The sequence below is a fragment of the Dromaius novaehollandiae genome, chromosome 3 (genome assembly GCF_036370855.1).
Source record: "Dromaius novaehollandiae isolate bDroNov1 chromosome 3, bDroNov1.hap1, whole genome shotgun sequence".
Classification (NCBI taxonomy): Eukaryota; Metazoa; Chordata; class Aves; order Casuariiformes; family Dromaiidae; genus Dromaius; species Dromaius novaehollandiae.
In genome coordinates, this window is record NC_088100.1 from 21,511,213 (window position 1) to 21,529,876 (window position 18,664).

Consider the following 18,664-nt stretch of genomic DNA (forward strand, 5'->3'; position numbering starts at 1 on the left):
AAAGTCACATCATTGTACAATTTTCTTAAATGTATCTTAACATATAGCTCCAATAATGTACTTCATACAATTACTGTCAGACAGGACTTGATCTTATCAATAAAGTACATAAAATCAATTTCACAGCATTATATTCATCATCACCGAAAACTCTTTTTTCTGTCTGAAGAAGTCACCTGAAATTGCCTGTAAATCATTTCACATTAATAGGTTTTTCAAGTCTAACATCAAGAAAGTCAAAAAGTCATTCTTGGCCATATATTTTCCTAGGTTTATATTCCACATATCTGAAGGATTTAGCAAAATGGAAGTTAGTTCAGCAAAAGCTCATTTTCTCCATAACAAATCTCTGTCAGTTCAGTGCTGAGGTCTCAAAGCAATACCCTGAGTTCGGAAGTTTCAGCAGGTTTTCATTTGCAGTCATTTCTGTATGCCTTTAAATGATATCAGCAAGAGGCATTTATAATGTCTTTATATTTCTGATGGCCATGGAAGCTGGCTGATTGTTGTTCATTTAATTAATCTTTCACATTTATTTTATAAAGCATTTAGATATTTAGACAGCATAGACACAGTTTGCTTATATATATTTAACCCAAGCACCAACTGTAGTAACTAACTATAACATTTTATGGATAGTTTCATGTATGCGAACACAAAAATCTATGTTTGGACTAGTAGATGATTATAACTTGCTGGAAATAATTTCTACATTCTTTATAAAAACATTTAAATAAAATAGTTGCCATTAAATTCTCCACTGAAGAGTCTGCTATTTGGGGACCACATAAGTAGTCCATGAGTCAGTCAGATTCTTAAAATGGAACTATCCCATCTCTTCTGTTAACTGAACATATCAAATACATGAATTCCAAAGAGACTTCCAAATCTCTAAATCCAGGTTTTACTACAATACAAAACATTACATTACAATAAATTATTTTTTTAAATGGAGAAAACTGACATCTGCTGCATGGTAAAACCTAGAATAAAAGGTGAAATAACAAATTTCCCTCCTACTACAGTGTCCTTACAGATTTGCTTTCCAGTTCAGCAGCTGACTGACACTGTCACAGTGTGACTGTGTCACAACAAACTCTACATAGCCTCTCTCAGTCTCTGTCACTTCCCAGACTTGACTTACAATCAAGTTCACAAGTCTTTTAGTATGCTCCCTGCTTATTGTGCCTCACATACTCATGGACTATTCACTCATGGCCGCATTCAGCATTTTAGAAACTGCCCCTGTGTATGCTCAAATGCTTTCATGGAAGGTGCTGTTCTCTGATCTCCCAAGCAGCTCCACCTGCCTCCCTGCATGGCAGCCCAAAAGCAAACAAGTAGTCTTTTTTCCCTGCTCTCAGAACAAAACAAAACCCAAAAAGGCAGTAAATACACAACACACAATATACTAACATGAAGTAAAACTTCCACTATCTGCTACTATAGTCTTTGCCCAAGTAGATGAGACTCCAAATCTAACAGGGTAGGTACCAGTCTAACTCTGGAACAGTATTTCAAGAAAGACTATCTAAACAAAGTATATATGTAAAATAAAACATGTTCTATAGGTAACTCCCCTTTCCATCACTACCGTACAATATCCTGATGGATACTCATGCCAGATACTATGTATTTGGTACGCTGGAGGTTTTCAGCATCCTTTCATTACCTAGCTCTCATCTTACCCCATCCAAATTGTAGTTAGACATCCAACCTATGAGAAACGTGAATGCAGGGCATGACAGGCTGTATCTGTTTAATGTGTTTATTCTCAGTTGTGCCATTTTTTATTCTTTTAAGAAAGCTGGGTTAGGAAGGATTCTCTGGTTGAGGAGAAGACTGATCTTTGCTTGAGCAACAGCTGAGTATACTCAGAGAAAGAAACTTGGCCTGCAAGGTGAGAAGGAGTCAGAGAAAGAGATCTAGCAACAATACAGGAGTTTGCAGTTCATGAAAAGAAACCAGGGCACTCCTGAGGGTACCAGGAGGCAGAGAACCAGAACTCAGAGGTGAGGGAAAGGGTCACAGGGGACTTTGCAAAGTTAGTGGTAACTCAGGAAATCACTGAGTTAGGTGAAACTAAATCTGAAAGCAAAAACTCATTTGCAGTTGTACAGGTGGGAGTTGTTAATAAATCTTTTTCATTTCTATTCTTTCTGATTGAATCACTGAGATTTTTCAACTTAAAAAGTTAGGCATTCTACTTTTTATTTTAATATGACCTGGATTATATTTTTAAGTTTAAAAATCTGAAACTTTATAGACCTAGAAGGTCACCAGAGTGCCATCAACAGACAGCTGTTTATTTCAGTCAGTGAATTACACTAAACATCTAAGCAAAAAACAACAACAAAACAAGTAAAACAGGCTAGCAGAACCATGTAGTCAGCAAGGTTTTATTCTTTATAATACTACAGTTTGTCTTATCATCAAAATTGCTGTATTATACTGGGGATCTCTTGTATTAACAAATCTCATATATCTGACTTGCTAATTATGTTATAGACAACCTCCAATAGATAAAACTGAAAGAAGACCATTCCAGTCAAACCACAAAATAAAACTGAAGGAAAATCTTCTAGTATTTTTTAATTACACTACAAGCCTTGCAACATCAGAATATTCTGGTAATTTTGCCTAACTATCAGAAAGAGAAATTTCTTAAGAGTCTGATTGACAATAAAATGCTCTCATGAATCTTATCAGTGAACCCTAGCAGTGAACCCTATCTAAGAGGGCCCTACAAGGCCCTTAATGCTCTATTCAACTCTGGAATGGGTAATGAACTCAGTACCATCTACAGTAAAGAATTCCAATAACTAATCCACTAACAACTTCCTGACCCAGTCCCAAAAAGGGAAATTCCTCCCTTTTGTTTCAGGAACACAGATCTGTCCTCTGGCTCGCCCGCAGTGACCTTAGAGCAAACCACAGGCTATGGGATGAGGAATCATCGTAGTCATGGAGCAAGGCAACCCAATAAGCAGACAGTTATTGATGCTACGAATCAAGTTTCCCCTTCAACATCACAAAACCTGTCTGGTAGAGGTTTCCCTCCACAGCCCACCACTCCTTAGTTGGCCTAATTTATTATCCTGCAGAAGATTCTGAACCCTGGTGCCCTGCCTCAGCGTAGGGTGACCACCAGGGCACATAGCTGTACATCTTGGAGAAGCTAACAGATCAGGAGCTCCTGGAATCCATGGAAAGGCAAAAGACATAGCTTCAGTTCTTACCAGCATTTTATTTCCAAATTCAAAACCAAAAAAAGGGCACCCAGTCAACAAGAGAAAATTAACTGTCCTACTTTCCCATATCTTCTTAATTTTATTAAGGAAAAAAAACCCCAACCCTCTTCCCACAAGAATCAAGGTCTTCTTGTCCTAATTTATATTAGTAGGTGCCATGGCTACATTCCTACAAACCAACTATTGTGGATCCAGGGAGGGGTAGATTGTGCTACCATCAGCCCTAGCATCTAGAAGCACCTAGTCCTGTTCCCTTCACTCCTCCCCCAAGGCTGGAGCCATATGGAAGGGCATTTGGGGTCTCAGACCAAAGACTTACTGATTCAGCTACTGCTTTATCTTCTGTGAATCATTTCACAGGCTGGACTAGCTCTTCCTGATGGTTTCTGCTGGAGTAGGTCCAGCTGCTACCGCTGTTCCCCGTGAAGATAGCACTGTTAGCACCCTCGCACCTTCCAGTCCTACAAAATTATGCTGGGGCATGATAGATGAGGGATCTTTCCTCATCTATCTGTGCTCGAGGAACATGATCTCAATAGCATAAGCAGTCTGCTGTTGGAGGATTCACGGTGAGAGTTTTGAGGCAACCCATGAGAAGGTGAGGCAGCTGTTTCTGTAGAGACAAAGACAGCAAATTCATCAATCTCTACTTCTGTTTAGAGGTACACAATATATTGGTAGCCAGACCCAATCTGCCAAACACCCAGTGCTACTTACAGCACAAAGTTTGCAACTTTATATGTGGATGCATAAAGTGAATTCAGCGGGCACAGCTAAACTAGTAAGGAAAATAGTGTCAGTGCCTGTTCTTTGGCACTGAAACCAACTAGCATTGTCTGGCCATATGTATTTCTCTTAACCTCCAAAACAGGGTGGCTGGCCCATGTTAACTTCTGATCCAGGCCTGGTAGTTGTTTCAGAAAGAAATATTTGGTTTGGGCCAAGCTATGCCAAGTATCCTCTGATATTTTAACAATATTGCTGATCAAATTCCTGTGCCAAAGAATATTTGCTGACACCATGCTATTATGGACAATCAGAACACTCTAGTATGGTCCAGAAGTTCCAGGCAGCTGTGAAAGAGACAGAGATCTCTACCAATACTGGCATATCACCATGGGGTAGGACCTACCCAAATGAAGAAACAAGCAGTCCTTGTCTCATTCTTAAGTGCCAATTAGTCAATACCCTTGCCTAAGCCCATGCCAAATCCTATATTATTGTTCATTACCCATGAAACGGGGAAGCAACCAGACAAAAGTGTTGAGAAGTGTAGGCAGATATTTCCCTGTTGTGACATCTTGTGCCTTTGCTAGCCCACTGCATGAGATAGTGTAGGGAAGGAAGAACTCTGAAAAATAATCAGGGGAGGCAAATGTTATTCATGAGGATGTACTTACAAGAAATATTACAGTAATAACACCGGTTAATGGGAAGAGACAATATGATTGCATTCAAAAGGAAAACACCACAGTACTAAAACTGCCAATGCAGCAGCTAGTCTGATTGAATGCTTGGAGGTAGGGGACTATATGCCTGAGTCTTCTGGGATGCCAGGAAAGGCCAAGATACTTCAGTTATGCATGTATACACTTCAATCTTGCAAGCAGTGTGAGTTGGGATGTACTTTATTGCTTAGTATAATTGTTAATTAGCCTGTTATACGTGTCACTGATGCTTCATGACTGGAATTCCCCTTTGTGCACAAGCTTCTGAAAATTCTTCCCAACACTGGGTGCTTTGTCCCACTTCTGCTCATCTCTGTAATGTCAGTGTGTACCCCTAAAGCAATCTATTTTCCATGATTCTCTGAGACTTTAGTTTCTTCCCAACCACCACTAAAATGAGTACTTGTATCAAGTCCAAAGATCATCTTGTTCATTGAGTTTGGTTTCAGCCTATACTGGATGGCTGCACAGACCATCCCAGAGACAAGCAGGTGAGCTCTGTGCTGATGTCCATGTCTAGTTCAAAAGGAGGGTCATTTCTTCAGTTGCTCAGCTGCCTGATCATATTGAAAGAGTCCTTTTGTTGAGCCTGTAGTATAGGACTCCGGGCACGGGATCATGCACTGGAGTGGGTAGGATAGTATAATGCTTGCCAAAGATTTCTTCATGCTTGCTGTAAGAGAGGCAGGTCCGATAAACACCCCAAATTAGCATTTTGTATCCAACATGTCTCTCTCAGTTTCTTTCAGTTAAGTATTGCTTCTCTGTTGTGTTTCTTGATAGTCTGTGACAGCATGTTTAAAACAGCACTATGCTACTGACAGGAAAATTTGCCAAAGAGAGTGGAGTAGCAACCCCCTTACTACCCATCACACATATGCACTACAGCTCTCTTGTCCCTTTTTCCCTTCACCCTCCTATACTGTTATGCAATGCCTGATGGTCCTCCTTGCAGCACAACATTGGTGCAGCAACAGAAACAAGACAGTCCAGCAGAAAGAACTTTTTCTTTGTTGTTCAGATGAGGGTGATATATGTATATAGAAAGACATATGAGATAGTGAGGAAGAACAACAGGCTGCAAACCCATGCATGACCTCTTGTGAGGACTGTAATTGAACCAGAATGATGAGCCCATGGTGTTCAGAAAATCCATAGTGGAACAGCTGTACTGCATTAACAAAATGTGTGCACCAGCCTAGCACTCTACACCCTCCATACCTGGGCTTTCTCAGAAAGAACACTTAGGACATAGCCCGCATCAAAAAATAGTGTGGAGACTGGCAAAGTAGGACTTTACACCCAAACTGAGAGTGTTCCAATGTAAATGAACTCTTCATGTAGATGTATATATTACCAAATTAGAGACTGAGTTCCAACTTCAGTCTGAATACCGTCTCTATGAAAATTCTATCTTGTTTTCATGACACCTGTACTCTGGCTGTAGCCAAAAGCAAGACAGCAGGTTTGCTTGCTATGGAAATTTCGTCTGATCTTTGAATCCCAATGTCACTGACATGCCCAAGAATAGACTGGTATTCTACATGTTCATGCTACCAGGATTTTGATTGAAATTGCATCAGCGACATTCCCTGTAACCACAGAAGGACGGATGATGTATATGCATACAACACCACAGTTAAAGTAGTCTTCCTGTTTCAAACAGCTCTTCCTTGAACAACAGTAACAAGGGCTAGATTCCAAATAGTGCTAGCTAGCTGCAGGCCCTGAAGCAGGCCCTTTAAAATAGAATGATGGTTTTTGTAAGGTGAAAATTCCTACTTCAAATGTGGAGTGTTGATCTACCTACAGCAGTTTTGCACCCACATTTGGTCACCTGCAGATTTAAGACAATCTGGTCTCCCTGTTAATTGCTTGGAAGGAGTGTCATGATCTGAGCCTACCAGTTAGGAATGGGTGTACAGCCTCCTGCTGTGAAATGCAAAGCAGAAGTCAAGTGACTCTTTTCTCTTTCATGGTGTATCTGGGCTCAGCCAAGGAGACATCAATATTCCTCAGCCTGCATGTGCTCTGGTGAAGGTGGCAGGTCATTCATGTAGACTGCTAGAGAGTCCAAGGGTGTATGAGATAAAAATGTTAATAGGACCTGCTGCTACAGCTCCCACAAGAATGTATGGGAAAGCTAGTGGGTCTCATTTTCTTCCTGTCAAAGACCAGGGTGGTGTAACCGTTATTAACTAGAGAAGAATATGGCCAACAGTACAGATACAACTCATAAGAGCCTGCTCGCTTGCCAAAATCATACCTAAGCTTGGGCACAGTTATCAAAAGCATTACAGACAGTAGTCTCTAGCTGTCTGACGACCTAGGATAGAAAAGTAGGAAGAAAAAACTGAAGTCTCATTATAAGGAACATTGAACAGAAAAAGATATCTCAAGGTAGGACTTCTTTGAATTTCATGAATTTATATTCCATTTTCAAATAGAAATGATAAGCTCTAAGTAGTAAAATAATGGTTTTAAGATGAAAGATATAGTTCACCTTAGAAAAGGCCTGGCAACTTTGCTTATAACAGGTGTAAGAATCTAGATGAAATTACAGACACACATTTTCTAACCACAGGAGGCAGACCTTGGCAAATCTTGATCTGTTCAAATCAAGAAAAAGCAAGTACACAGTTGAGCACTACTTACATAAAACAACAGACACATTTTAAATATGTTTTGCTAAATTTAGAAAGAGGATCATCTGTAAGATAAAATGATTCTGAAGTATTTGGTCTGATTCAGTTAGCTGATATTATGTACATTTTTCTACTTGCAACATGATCTAGATTTCATGTGAGTATCTTCATTATTTGTAAGTATTTGCTAACCAGAAGAAGAGAAAATTTCCTTCACCTGCATTGCTCATAAACAGTTTACTATTCCTACAGTTTGACTACACATGTGGCACATCATAATTCTGGTAGATAAAATGATCAAAATATCAAAAAGATTTATTACATGTACGCAATTAAAGTCAAGCATTTGTTTTGTGTGTAAGTATCCTGCTGTTTTTCTAGATCATCCTGAGTAAAAAAACCCGTAACTTTCACTGTGAATCGAGAATTCAAATGTTTATAAACACTACTTTATTGTATTTGGTCAGCCCTAGTGTGGAAAACCTTTCAGAAAATATCCATGATTGTACTGAATTTTAGTGAGTTTTCAGGTTCATTTTGAATCAACTATACAGAGGCAATCATGCAGTAGACATTAGATTCTTACAAGTTAAGCAATAAAGTACATAAATAATTTTCTATTTCTTGCTGTAAAACACTCAAGGTTTGAATTCCTGTTTCTGTCAGTGTCTTCTTATTATGAGAAATACTACAAAGAGCAAAACAAATTACTTCTATCCATTAATTTCCTCTTACCTAATGGGAGCTTTAAAAATGATGGAGCTTCCCTGAGGTACTGAACGGTGATGGTAACTTCATCGCCAGCATTTCTCAGTAAGTGTACCTGTCAGTATGACAAATAACAGCTACTTTAAACCAAAGAACCACCAGTCATGGAAAACACATTAGTTACAATGAAATCTACATCTCTGTTGATCTGTAAGAAATTCAGTATGAATATTTCTGACTGGAAATGAACCATGCCTTGAGGGCCAAGCCACACCAATAAAAGATGCGAGAACGCAAGACCATAGGATCAATATGAAGAAATAATTTGGTGGGCAATCTGACTTTATATACCAGCTGAACATAGCCTCTAGAAACTGGGATAGGATACTTGGGATATATATGTTTATGTCTACATATGTGTATATATATTTATGTGTGTGTATCTATATGTATGTATACATATGTATATGTATATGTGTGTGTGCATATATAATATATTAATCGTATGTGTATACACATACATAATATAAATATATGTTAACACATAATATATATTTTATAACTGATTCTGAAGTATTTGGCTTTGTTCAGCTCATTGATACATTAAGCACATTTCTCTTTCAAATACAGTCTTGATTTCTTTGAATGTTTTCATTATCTGTAAGTATTTGCTAAGCAGAATAAGTGAATATATATACACATACACATTCATTAGATACATACACACATTATATATATACATAATAGACATCTGTGTATTAAAACATGAGAATCTAATTAAAAGTATAGCACACTATTGCATAAGGATTTTTTTTTTAAATACAGAAGGAAAAAAAGGAGAGGAAAAGTGAGACAACTCAGATTTTCACCAGCTGGAAAAGCGACGTGAACCCATTCTTCCCATATAGTAAGGACCTAGGTAGATGCAAATGTAAGTGAGTAGATGCAAATGTAAGTGAGGTGAAGCAAAACTTTAAATTGAAATAGTGTATATTTTGTGACCTAGACCAGCTACTTTGCACAAAATGCCCAGAGATTCATGAAACTCATGTGAACTCCCCAAAAGCTTTGCTGGAAAGTAATGTTTTAATATTTGGGTATTTATATAGATCTATTATCACATGATATTTGGATGTCCCAGCAATATTTGAAATTAATTTCCCTGAAGGTAGTTCTCTTTTGGAAAACATTCATGATAGATTAAATACCGTCAAAAAAAAAATAGTACTCATCTTACAGGTCTTCACTAATATTTTGCCGTGTGCAGCTGAGCTACACACTTACATATATATAGAGAGAGAGGTTACACTTGCTTTGTTCAGAAGCTAAAACAGACACTCATAGTAATTATACTGAACCACCTGAATGATACTGAATCATATATAAACACACAGTTCAGACATATACACTCATCTATTTCATACACAGATATATATATATTTATATACATAAACTGATCTAGAGATGAAAAATAGATATGATAAAAACTGAAGAAACTGTTGGTACATCCTTGTATGTTAGACTGCATTTACTTATCAGTCTCAGATTGATAAATGTGGCTTCCCAAACTTCACTAATATCCACACTAGAATTTGAAATGAATTGATGTTCTCCTTCTAGGTCAGGCACACCACCTGATCACTTTGCACTATTTATGCTCATCTACATTGTAATGGAGCCTTCAAAACTGTATCAAATGCTTTTAAATTTGACAGATGCATTTATAAGACAGAAAGAGTAAATATTTTTTTTGCCTTGCTCTATTGATAGAACAGCTGATTTGTTGATTCACTGACCAAAACAGCTTAATTGGAAACAATTTCTACTTGTATAAAGTTAATAAATAATTAATTACTTTTTGCCTTTAAAATAAATAGTCATTCACTATGAAATTTTAAGTATTTCAAACAACAGATGTTACATATGTCTTCTACCCATATCACCTATTGCTTGGTCTCTAAAAAGTTAAAGGTTCAAAACTACTGGGACATACGGCTTTACGTATACTAGTAAATACTGCAAAATAATGTTCCTGGGCACTGGAACTTGTTTGTCTTTTCTGTTAAGTTTTTGGAACGACCCTGGTGTGGTTTCAGCCCAGGTCAACTAGCCATCTGCCCCCAAAATCCCAGACATAAATCATACATAGTTATACTCAAAGATTGTGCTTGAACTTTTTATCCTGTTTTGCAGGAAAAGATCATGGAGGCAGGTCATCCTGTATCAGTTGGCCTCAGCCCCACAGAACAGTCCTGGACCCATTTAATTTATGAGTGCAGATATAGCTGAAACAACAATTGCAACGGTCATTGCAATGTCCACGTGTCAAGAAAAACTGTTTGCCTGCAACAAAAAGTACCTGAAGAAATGAGGATTTCGGAACATATCATCAGCATACCTATCAAAAATACGAAAGAAGAGTGGGATTCCCACAAAGAGAGCAAGAAGAGAAAAGGACACTCAACTATGTTCTCTTCCAAAGAAATCATGCTGTCAGAAAATCATCTGAAGGGTCAGAGCTGGCAAGATATAAAAAGATCCTGTCACAGAATGCTCCAGTATCTTGTGACACCATTTTCCTTGTCACTGTGTGGTAACTATCAACAATAATGACTTAAGTGCACACTCAGTGCGACATCAGTACTTTGTAAAATACAATAGACAATTAAAAAACCACAAAGTTATAATATATTTTCATGGCACTGTATTGAAATATGTAATGGAAAAAAAAATGAACCAAATAAAATTGTTGTAATACCAAGAATTCACCTAACCAATTACAACTGGGATTTTAGAAAAGTTCCTAACATTAATCATATTCATTCTTTGATTTCAGAATAACAAGGAAGAATTTTAACTTACTAATAGATAAAAACATTTTGAAGTAATCTTTCAAATACAGCACAAGAACTATGTTTACTCTTATTTGATTCAAATAATGATTACACAACAAGGTGTAAACTCACTTTTGTAAAAAAAGTCAAGGGATGAGAGGAGACAGCATGATATACATACTGCTTAAGGTATTTTTAGAAGACCTTTGTAAAACACTATGTAGACAAATTCAATGCAAAAAAATTGAATGGAACAAAACAAAACTGCTGCAAAGAGTAATATTTACTTTTTCATTTTACATGATTTTTAAAAGTGAACAACTACAATATTTAAGTTTTAGTTAAAATTACCAAACAGTAATTCAGAAAGATACTAGTGCTGTATCTTACCCTTCTGTAGCTACTTTATATTCTTAGGTAATGTCCAAAAAGGGGATAGTATGGAACCACACACACTAAGAAAAAAAAATCAATTTCAGTGCTCACAAGAAGGAATTAATGGTGCAGAAGGTCATTAAATAATGCATGCTCTGTGGTGCTGAAGCTTTTAACACAAATCCAATACAAAAAGACAAATCCGGTAGCTCTGGAGTAACATTCACTATTGCACTGTTGCCCTTCTGTAGTAATACTGTAAAAAGAAAATTTAAAAAGGTAATAGATTTTTCTTTTTACTAGTAGATCAAATACATTTACTGCAGCTAACTGTGTATATGTATATACTTGCTTAGGTGTTCCTACGTATGGAAGACAAAACGGCATTAAAGGAAATACTTGCTTTTCATGCTGCCTCTAATTTGTGGATTTTACATATCTCTATTAAGTGCATTTTATCAAGACAGGCTTCATTATGTTTCTCTTTTTTCACATCCCTTTCTCAAAACTGTAACACAGATAATGTAAAAAATACAAATAGGACCCTCTAGATCTGACTACAGAGTTTGCACAACAAAATATGACTGAGATTTTGGCAAAAACTGAATGACCTCACCTTTGACCTCATGTGTTGCCTCACCTTTACTATTAAGTTCCATTTTAGGCAAATTCTATATTCTTGGGTTCAGTCAGATCAGTCTGGCACGATTCATAGATATGGGCTTTTCCCTAACAGTAAATGTCATTTAAACAGATCTTTTGCTTACAGATGGTATTGCTCATCTTGGGGTGTTACTGATCCGCACCCTAGATTACACAGACAGAACAGGATGTTAGTTTCCCTGTTAGCATTCTCTCTCAAATGTGCAGTTTTACTTCTGGAGTAAGACAGACGAAATATTTTGCTTTCATGCTGAGCACAACAGCACAGCTGAAAGTGACTGCTTGAAAATACTTCCCTTTTCTTATATCATAGCATTGTCATCCTTATAGATGAGCTGAGCAGTAATTGCAGTTCTAAATATAATTCTGAAAGCTGTCTGAATTGTAGACAAAACTCTAAATCGGGATATGCTATTACCAGGTGGTTGTTCTTCAGTGACAATAACACATAAGCAAATTTATTCACACATGCATAAAACTGTTTAGCAACCGAACCTGTAAGTATGCATTTTTTCATGCTAAAAATCCACTGAACGCTCCACAGTTTTGTGGTCCACTTGTTTATTTTAGGAGACAAATTTATTCATCAATATTCTTCTAAATTAATTCCTGCTAAGCATGTGGGTCAAACTTGATCACCTAATTGATTGATCACCTAACTTTTGGACACGCAGACTAAAACGAGATGAATCTCATGGTGAATGTCTGATCCTGAAACATGGGCATTTCTGAAATGAAACAGAGGAAATGCACATGACATACAAGTCTTGGGCTTGACAAGTACCTGAGCGGAAAAGATTATGTATGTAAGTCTTTGCGGTGCAGCAGGCAAAACCCAACAAGTTGTGGTCAATCATAGGAAGAGCATTAGATCATAACATAAAACAGTAAAGAAAAAAAAAAAAAAACTCAGGATTAAAAAGTTGGAAGTTAAAAAAAAATCTTTAAACCCTCAAAATGCAAAAGGAAACAAGGAAACAATAGTACTTAATACTTTAAATGTCTCCTAGACTAAAACATGTTTGGAAGTTGTTTGGAAATTAGTCAGTTTATGCAACAACGACACAGCAGACTGCTGTTACGGGCAACATCCGTAGATAAAAGATTTTACTCTCATCTCTCTTCTGAAATTGAAAACCCTCAAGCAACAAAGAATCACATAGCTGACCAGCATCAGACATGGGCACTTTTATTCATATGTAAAATATATACATAGATACACACATATATATAAATTATGAATAAAAATACAGAGAATAATGTTGAATTTAGCAAGGATGCTATTAAGGATCACCTACAAAGAGAAAGGAATTACACTTAGAAGTATGGCAGGACTGCAGCCACAGGGAAGTTGACAGCAAGTGTACAGTTCCAAAGCAGAAAGATGGCCCTTTTTGGGAACAAAGAGATTTTTTAACAAGCTAGTAAATACAACATATTTTTATTATTGTAGAGAAGTAAAACATTATTAAATTATGAGTTCCATGCAAAGTTCTTATTTAAAAACAGCACTTGCATACAACTCCAAATAAACAATAATAATACTGATTCCTGTAGTCTGAACCGGGCTTGCTACGAAGTTACTAATCAGAGAGAGAAAAGATTGGAAAATCTTACTGACTGGAAAATCTTACAATTTCCCTGAATACAATATATAGATTTTATATCTCAGAAAAGACTACAGGAAGAGAAAAAAAAATATTAGGTAGGCAGTCAACAGTTCTCCAGTTTGGCATGCACTTGTATTCTATCATATATATCTCATACAAGTAAGAAACCTGACTGGGACATATATCAGTGAGCAGAAAAACATTCAGACCTGGACAAACGAGCCTTCTAGAACATCATGAGCTCTGCACCCAAATCACACTATTGCTCCTCTCCCTACTATAATCTGGCAACTTTCTCATTGCCTTCTTGTGCTTCAATAGGAACTGGTGTTCACAGCAAACTTCCACTACAGCTCCTAAGGCACAACTCCCTCTGTGGCTTCAGGAATACCAAAACCTATCCATTATAACACAACCCCACCATATACTAAGTAAAGCCATAAACTGTTTTGTTTGCTAAAGAACCAGATAAAAATTTAGAGGCAGAAAAGGCATCAGCTTACCTGGAGACAAAACATGCAGAAAAGTAAAGGAGAAAAGAGCCTGAATCTTCACCATTTTTTCTTCCTATCTGAAATTTTTCCTCCTGTTCATTATATTCACTTGGATTTGCTACACTTCCTATCTCACAAATCAGTCCCTTTGGCCTGCATAAATATCTAAGGAGACCCTAGTATGGTTGGTGAATGTGGAACAGCAACTGATATATGTGTTCCAGATTGGGCCCTGAAACAACAGAGAATCTATGCATTTTCCAATTCAAAAATAAAACATGCTATTCTGTGGGAAACTAAATGTTGTTTATTATCACTTTAAAAATTCCCCCTCCCCATTACCTGTCTGTGAAGACAATGCAACTTATGGAAGTTTTCACAGATTTAAATTATACCGCAAATTCTCTTTGTTCACTTAATTAACACTTTTCTCCTATTTCTGCCTACAAATAAAGTAAAGGATGTTTTTTAACCACAAAACTTGATTATCCATTTAAACAAATAACACTGTTCCTGAATAGTATAACTAACAAGAACTAAAGACAAAAAGGAAATTATTTTAATTTTTTTTCATGATTTTGTACATTATTTTTCCTTCTTTTAAGTACAGACTCTAGTCTTTGCTTACACAAATATATGGTATATAAAAGTAGTTTCTATGCATTCTGGATTGGAAAATACAATCAGAGCTCAGCTGTTCCCCGAAGCAATGGAAGTTTGAAGAAAATCGCTTAAGGCTAACTATTCCCTGTGAAAATAACCGCTGTCCTTCAAAAACTCCAAGAATATCAGAGCACTACTTGTCTTTGAAACGTCAGGTCAATCTATTGGTTATTTATGTGCTATAATTGAAAAGAGTTCAAAGACACATAACTCATAATTTTAGAATAAGCAAAATTTTTTACAGCTCAAATATTGCTACGTATTACTTGTCAAAAGAAATAATTTTCACATGTATCAGAAAATCACAACAGACAGAAATAGCCAAATTAACGAAAAACAAACATGTAATTCCTAGCTGAAAATATAAATCATTACTAATATATCTGGTATGTCAGAAACACTATAGTATCACTATCGTATCTATGTGCCATTTTCACTTCAGATAGATACACACACCTCTCACTTAACTTGACTGGAGATGTATATGTTTACATGGAATCAGACTTTGTAAAAATAAAAATATGTCTATCCCCAAAACAGGCCTTTAAGCCAAAAAATTGGACCAAAGCTTGTAGGTTCATATTCTTCGATTATATTCAAAAATCCTTCTATTCAATAGTTAAACGGTTGTGTTTCTGTGTATATATATATATGTATATATATATAAAAATACAAACTCCAACCAGCATATATTGATCTAAAAAAAGTAAGTGCAGTTTTTCGTGTAGCCTTACAGTTCCAATTTTCTTCGGTAGTATTTGTATTCGTAACATACCTGCAAGTGCTCAGAAAAGAACTATAACTGACCAGAAGTACCTCTGAATAGAGAGGAAACTTTGACCAATGTCCACTAGCAATGGTATGAAACGATGATGAAGGCAGTTTCAGCTGAACAATGGCCAATTTTAATGAAGATTGTCCTGTGCAACTGAGTACAAAAGCTAAACTACAAGTTACTGAAGTGATCAAAAACAGCAGGTCATATGCTGCATTCTCTGATTTAGAAATTGTTGACAATTTGGGCACTTGTTTCTGCACTAAGTCTCCCTAATCTAGTAGGGAGACACAGACATCTAGATTAGGATTGATTTGTAATCATGCATATGTTCACTGTCAGGCCTTAAGAACTGGAGCAGCTGGAAAATAAATTTCATTACTCTTTTACACTGTAATTCTTACAGTATATAGAAGAACATAACAGCATCTATATAGATAAAATGCAGCTCTGTTTTATAAAAATAGTATGTGAGTATGTCACTGTCTTTAATGTTTTTGTTTCCACAAGAAACTTCCCAAGCACCAAAATGCTACTACACCTATAAAAAACCAGACCATCTGCACGATTTAGTATGTATCACAAAGAAACTTCTGATAGGTGAAGGCCCATACTTCAACCTTCTGCACACTATCTCAGAACCCAAACCCATGATTCTTTCCAACTGTGTTACTATACAGGCCAATATTTGTTAAGCACGAGTCAGTATATTCTTTCATTCAACAATCAAATATTTTCCATAGTAAAAAAATCGTAATAATTGATTAGGGAATATCATGCAAATCTCAGTGACATGTCATAATCTTCTGAGGGGTTAGTTTCTCTTCTCCCAGAATCCTCATTATAGCTGGAGGTGCAGTTGTTTTAACACAGGGATATACTTGTTTTACTGTATTAAACAAACAAAAGTTTTTAATTTCCTAATCCAGTTCTTTAATATTTTTGATTCAATGCATTATCTTATCCACGGTTTGACGTGTTAGGCTCTGTGATAAAAAGCTCCTGTGCACACGCACAAAGGTGCAGAGACACAATGGCAGATGGAGGAACTCAAATAATACCAGGATACACTTCTAGATGGACTGTGTGTCTTTAAACCCAGGTTCTGGAGTGTGTCTCTGAGTGTGTGTTCATGATCATAAAGGGATCTGCATCAGCAACTGGAGTGTGGCTATGGGCCTCAGAGACTCATATGTCCATAAGCCAGCAACTGGGAAACTGGGGATCTAGGGGCAGTGATTGGACAAACTGAATGTCGAAGCCCAGCTACAGGAGGGATCCACATCATGCATTTGCATATATGTGCCCCACTACAAGACCTGCCTCCTGATCAGCCAGAGAGGGGACCAAGATGAGGACATGGGTACTGCTTGTGTCTATGTGAGTGCTAAGTGTGTCTGTCCGTGTTAATCTGTGTGGCCAGTCATGTGTATATGTATATATATGTTGTATACATGTTTGTGTGGGCGCCTACTGGGAATGTATGCTCAGCCTTGCTATTGGATGAATTTAGGGACACGGAGCTGTGACAGCCTCACCGCTATCACAGAATCACGGTATAGTTGAGTTCGGAAGGGACCTCTGGAGATCATCTAGCCCAACCCCCCTGCTCAAGCAAAATCACCTAGAGCACATTGCCCAGGACCCTGCCCAGATGGCTTTTGTATATCTCCAAGGATAGAGACTCCACAACCTCTCTGGGCAACCTGTGCCAGTGCTCTGTCACCCTCACAATAAAAAAGGTTTTCCTTACGTTCAGATGGAACTGCCTGTGTTTCAGTTTGTGCCTGTTGTCTCTTGTCCCATCACTGGGCAGCAGTGAAAAGAGTCTAGCCCCATCCTCTTTACACCCTCCCATCAGCTATTTATACACACTGATAAGATCCCCCCTCAGCCCTCTCTTTCCCAGACTGAATAGTCCCACCTCTCTCAGCCTTTCCTCATATGAGAGATGCTCTAGTCTCTTAATCATCTTTGTAGCCCTTTGCTGGACTTGTTCCAGTAGCTCCATATCTTTCTTATGCTGGGGAGCCCACAACTGGACACAGTACTCCAAGTGTGGCCACCCCAGGGCTGAGTAGAGGGGAAAGATCACCTCCCTCGAACTGCTGGCAATGCAGCCCTTCCTACTGCAGCCCAGGATACTACTGGGCTACTGGATTTGGCCTCCCCCTAACAAAGTGGATGACCATTTATGCTCTGAGTGTTTTGTCTGGTATCTACAATAAGGAACAAGAGCAGGTACCACAATCTAGCCTCAATTTAGTGGCTAAAAAAATTAATATTGCCTGTAATATTAATAACAGCTATGAGTCCTCTTCGCCTCTTGTTTAGATCATCCCCATTAAAGTCAACGCCTTTTTGAAGAGAAACAGAACTTATATACAGCTTATATAATGATCTTTACAAACCACAATCCAAGAAGTAGTTCATGCATCTCACTTATGATCAGAAATACAACAACTCTATTAAGAAGTTAATTTTATGTGGGATTAATTCTTTTATACAACTTGTATTTTCCTTTCCAATTCAGGAAATGTACAAGATACAAAATGACTGAGTTCCACTTATGCAAACAGAATAAGCTTGATCTTGTACAATTTTATTTACATAATCAACTGAACATCACTAAGTCTTTTCTAGTTTCCAGTTTGGTCCTCCTAAAAGCTTGGGGCTAGAATATATCATGTTCTGTAATTCTTTACACTATGATGAAAAACGGAGGGTCACCCAAGATAAGGTAGTGATTTATTTGATAGCACAAAACACTGTTTAGACAGCAAAAGGTACGTAGGGGAGGGGGAAATAGGAAGAATGGACACTGCTTCAGAGAAACTACCTACCAGTTGAGGTGCAGAAGTGTGACCAAAAATGAAAAAAACAGATTAGTTTGTGCACATGATGTAAGGATCAAATAAAGCAAGGGTGGAAAGTTCTTCCTAGTGACTGTCAGTGATAACAAGGGACGTCACACAGTACTTGTCCTGAATCTATTAAGCCCCGTTTTAAAAACAGATGATTTCTTTTCCTATCAACACTTTCAGTGATGCTAGAGGTTTATCCACAGATAGTTTATACCCTTTTGTTCTTATTTCAACATTCTCCTTTAGCTTAAATATTTGGTTTCCCTCCATGGCATTTGGTTTTATACAGATAGGAGGAGAAGGAAGAAGGAGCAGAGTGAAGTAGTGGGGAGCA

General features: G+C 37.3%; 1 protein-coding gene across 1 annotated transcript in view; it reads right to left on the bottom strand.

Moving 5' to 3' along the window:
* Window positions 1-18,664, bottom strand: part of SNTG2 (syntrophin gamma 2) — a 174,858-nt gene that overhangs the window by 99,006 nt on the left and 57,188 nt on the right. Inside the window, exon 7 of the mRNA XM_064508091.1 lies at window positions 8,080-8,167. Coding sequence (XP_064364161.1) covers window positions 8,080-8,167 — 88 coding nt within the window. The remainder of the gene's footprint in view (window positions 1-8,079; window positions 8,168-18,664) is intronic.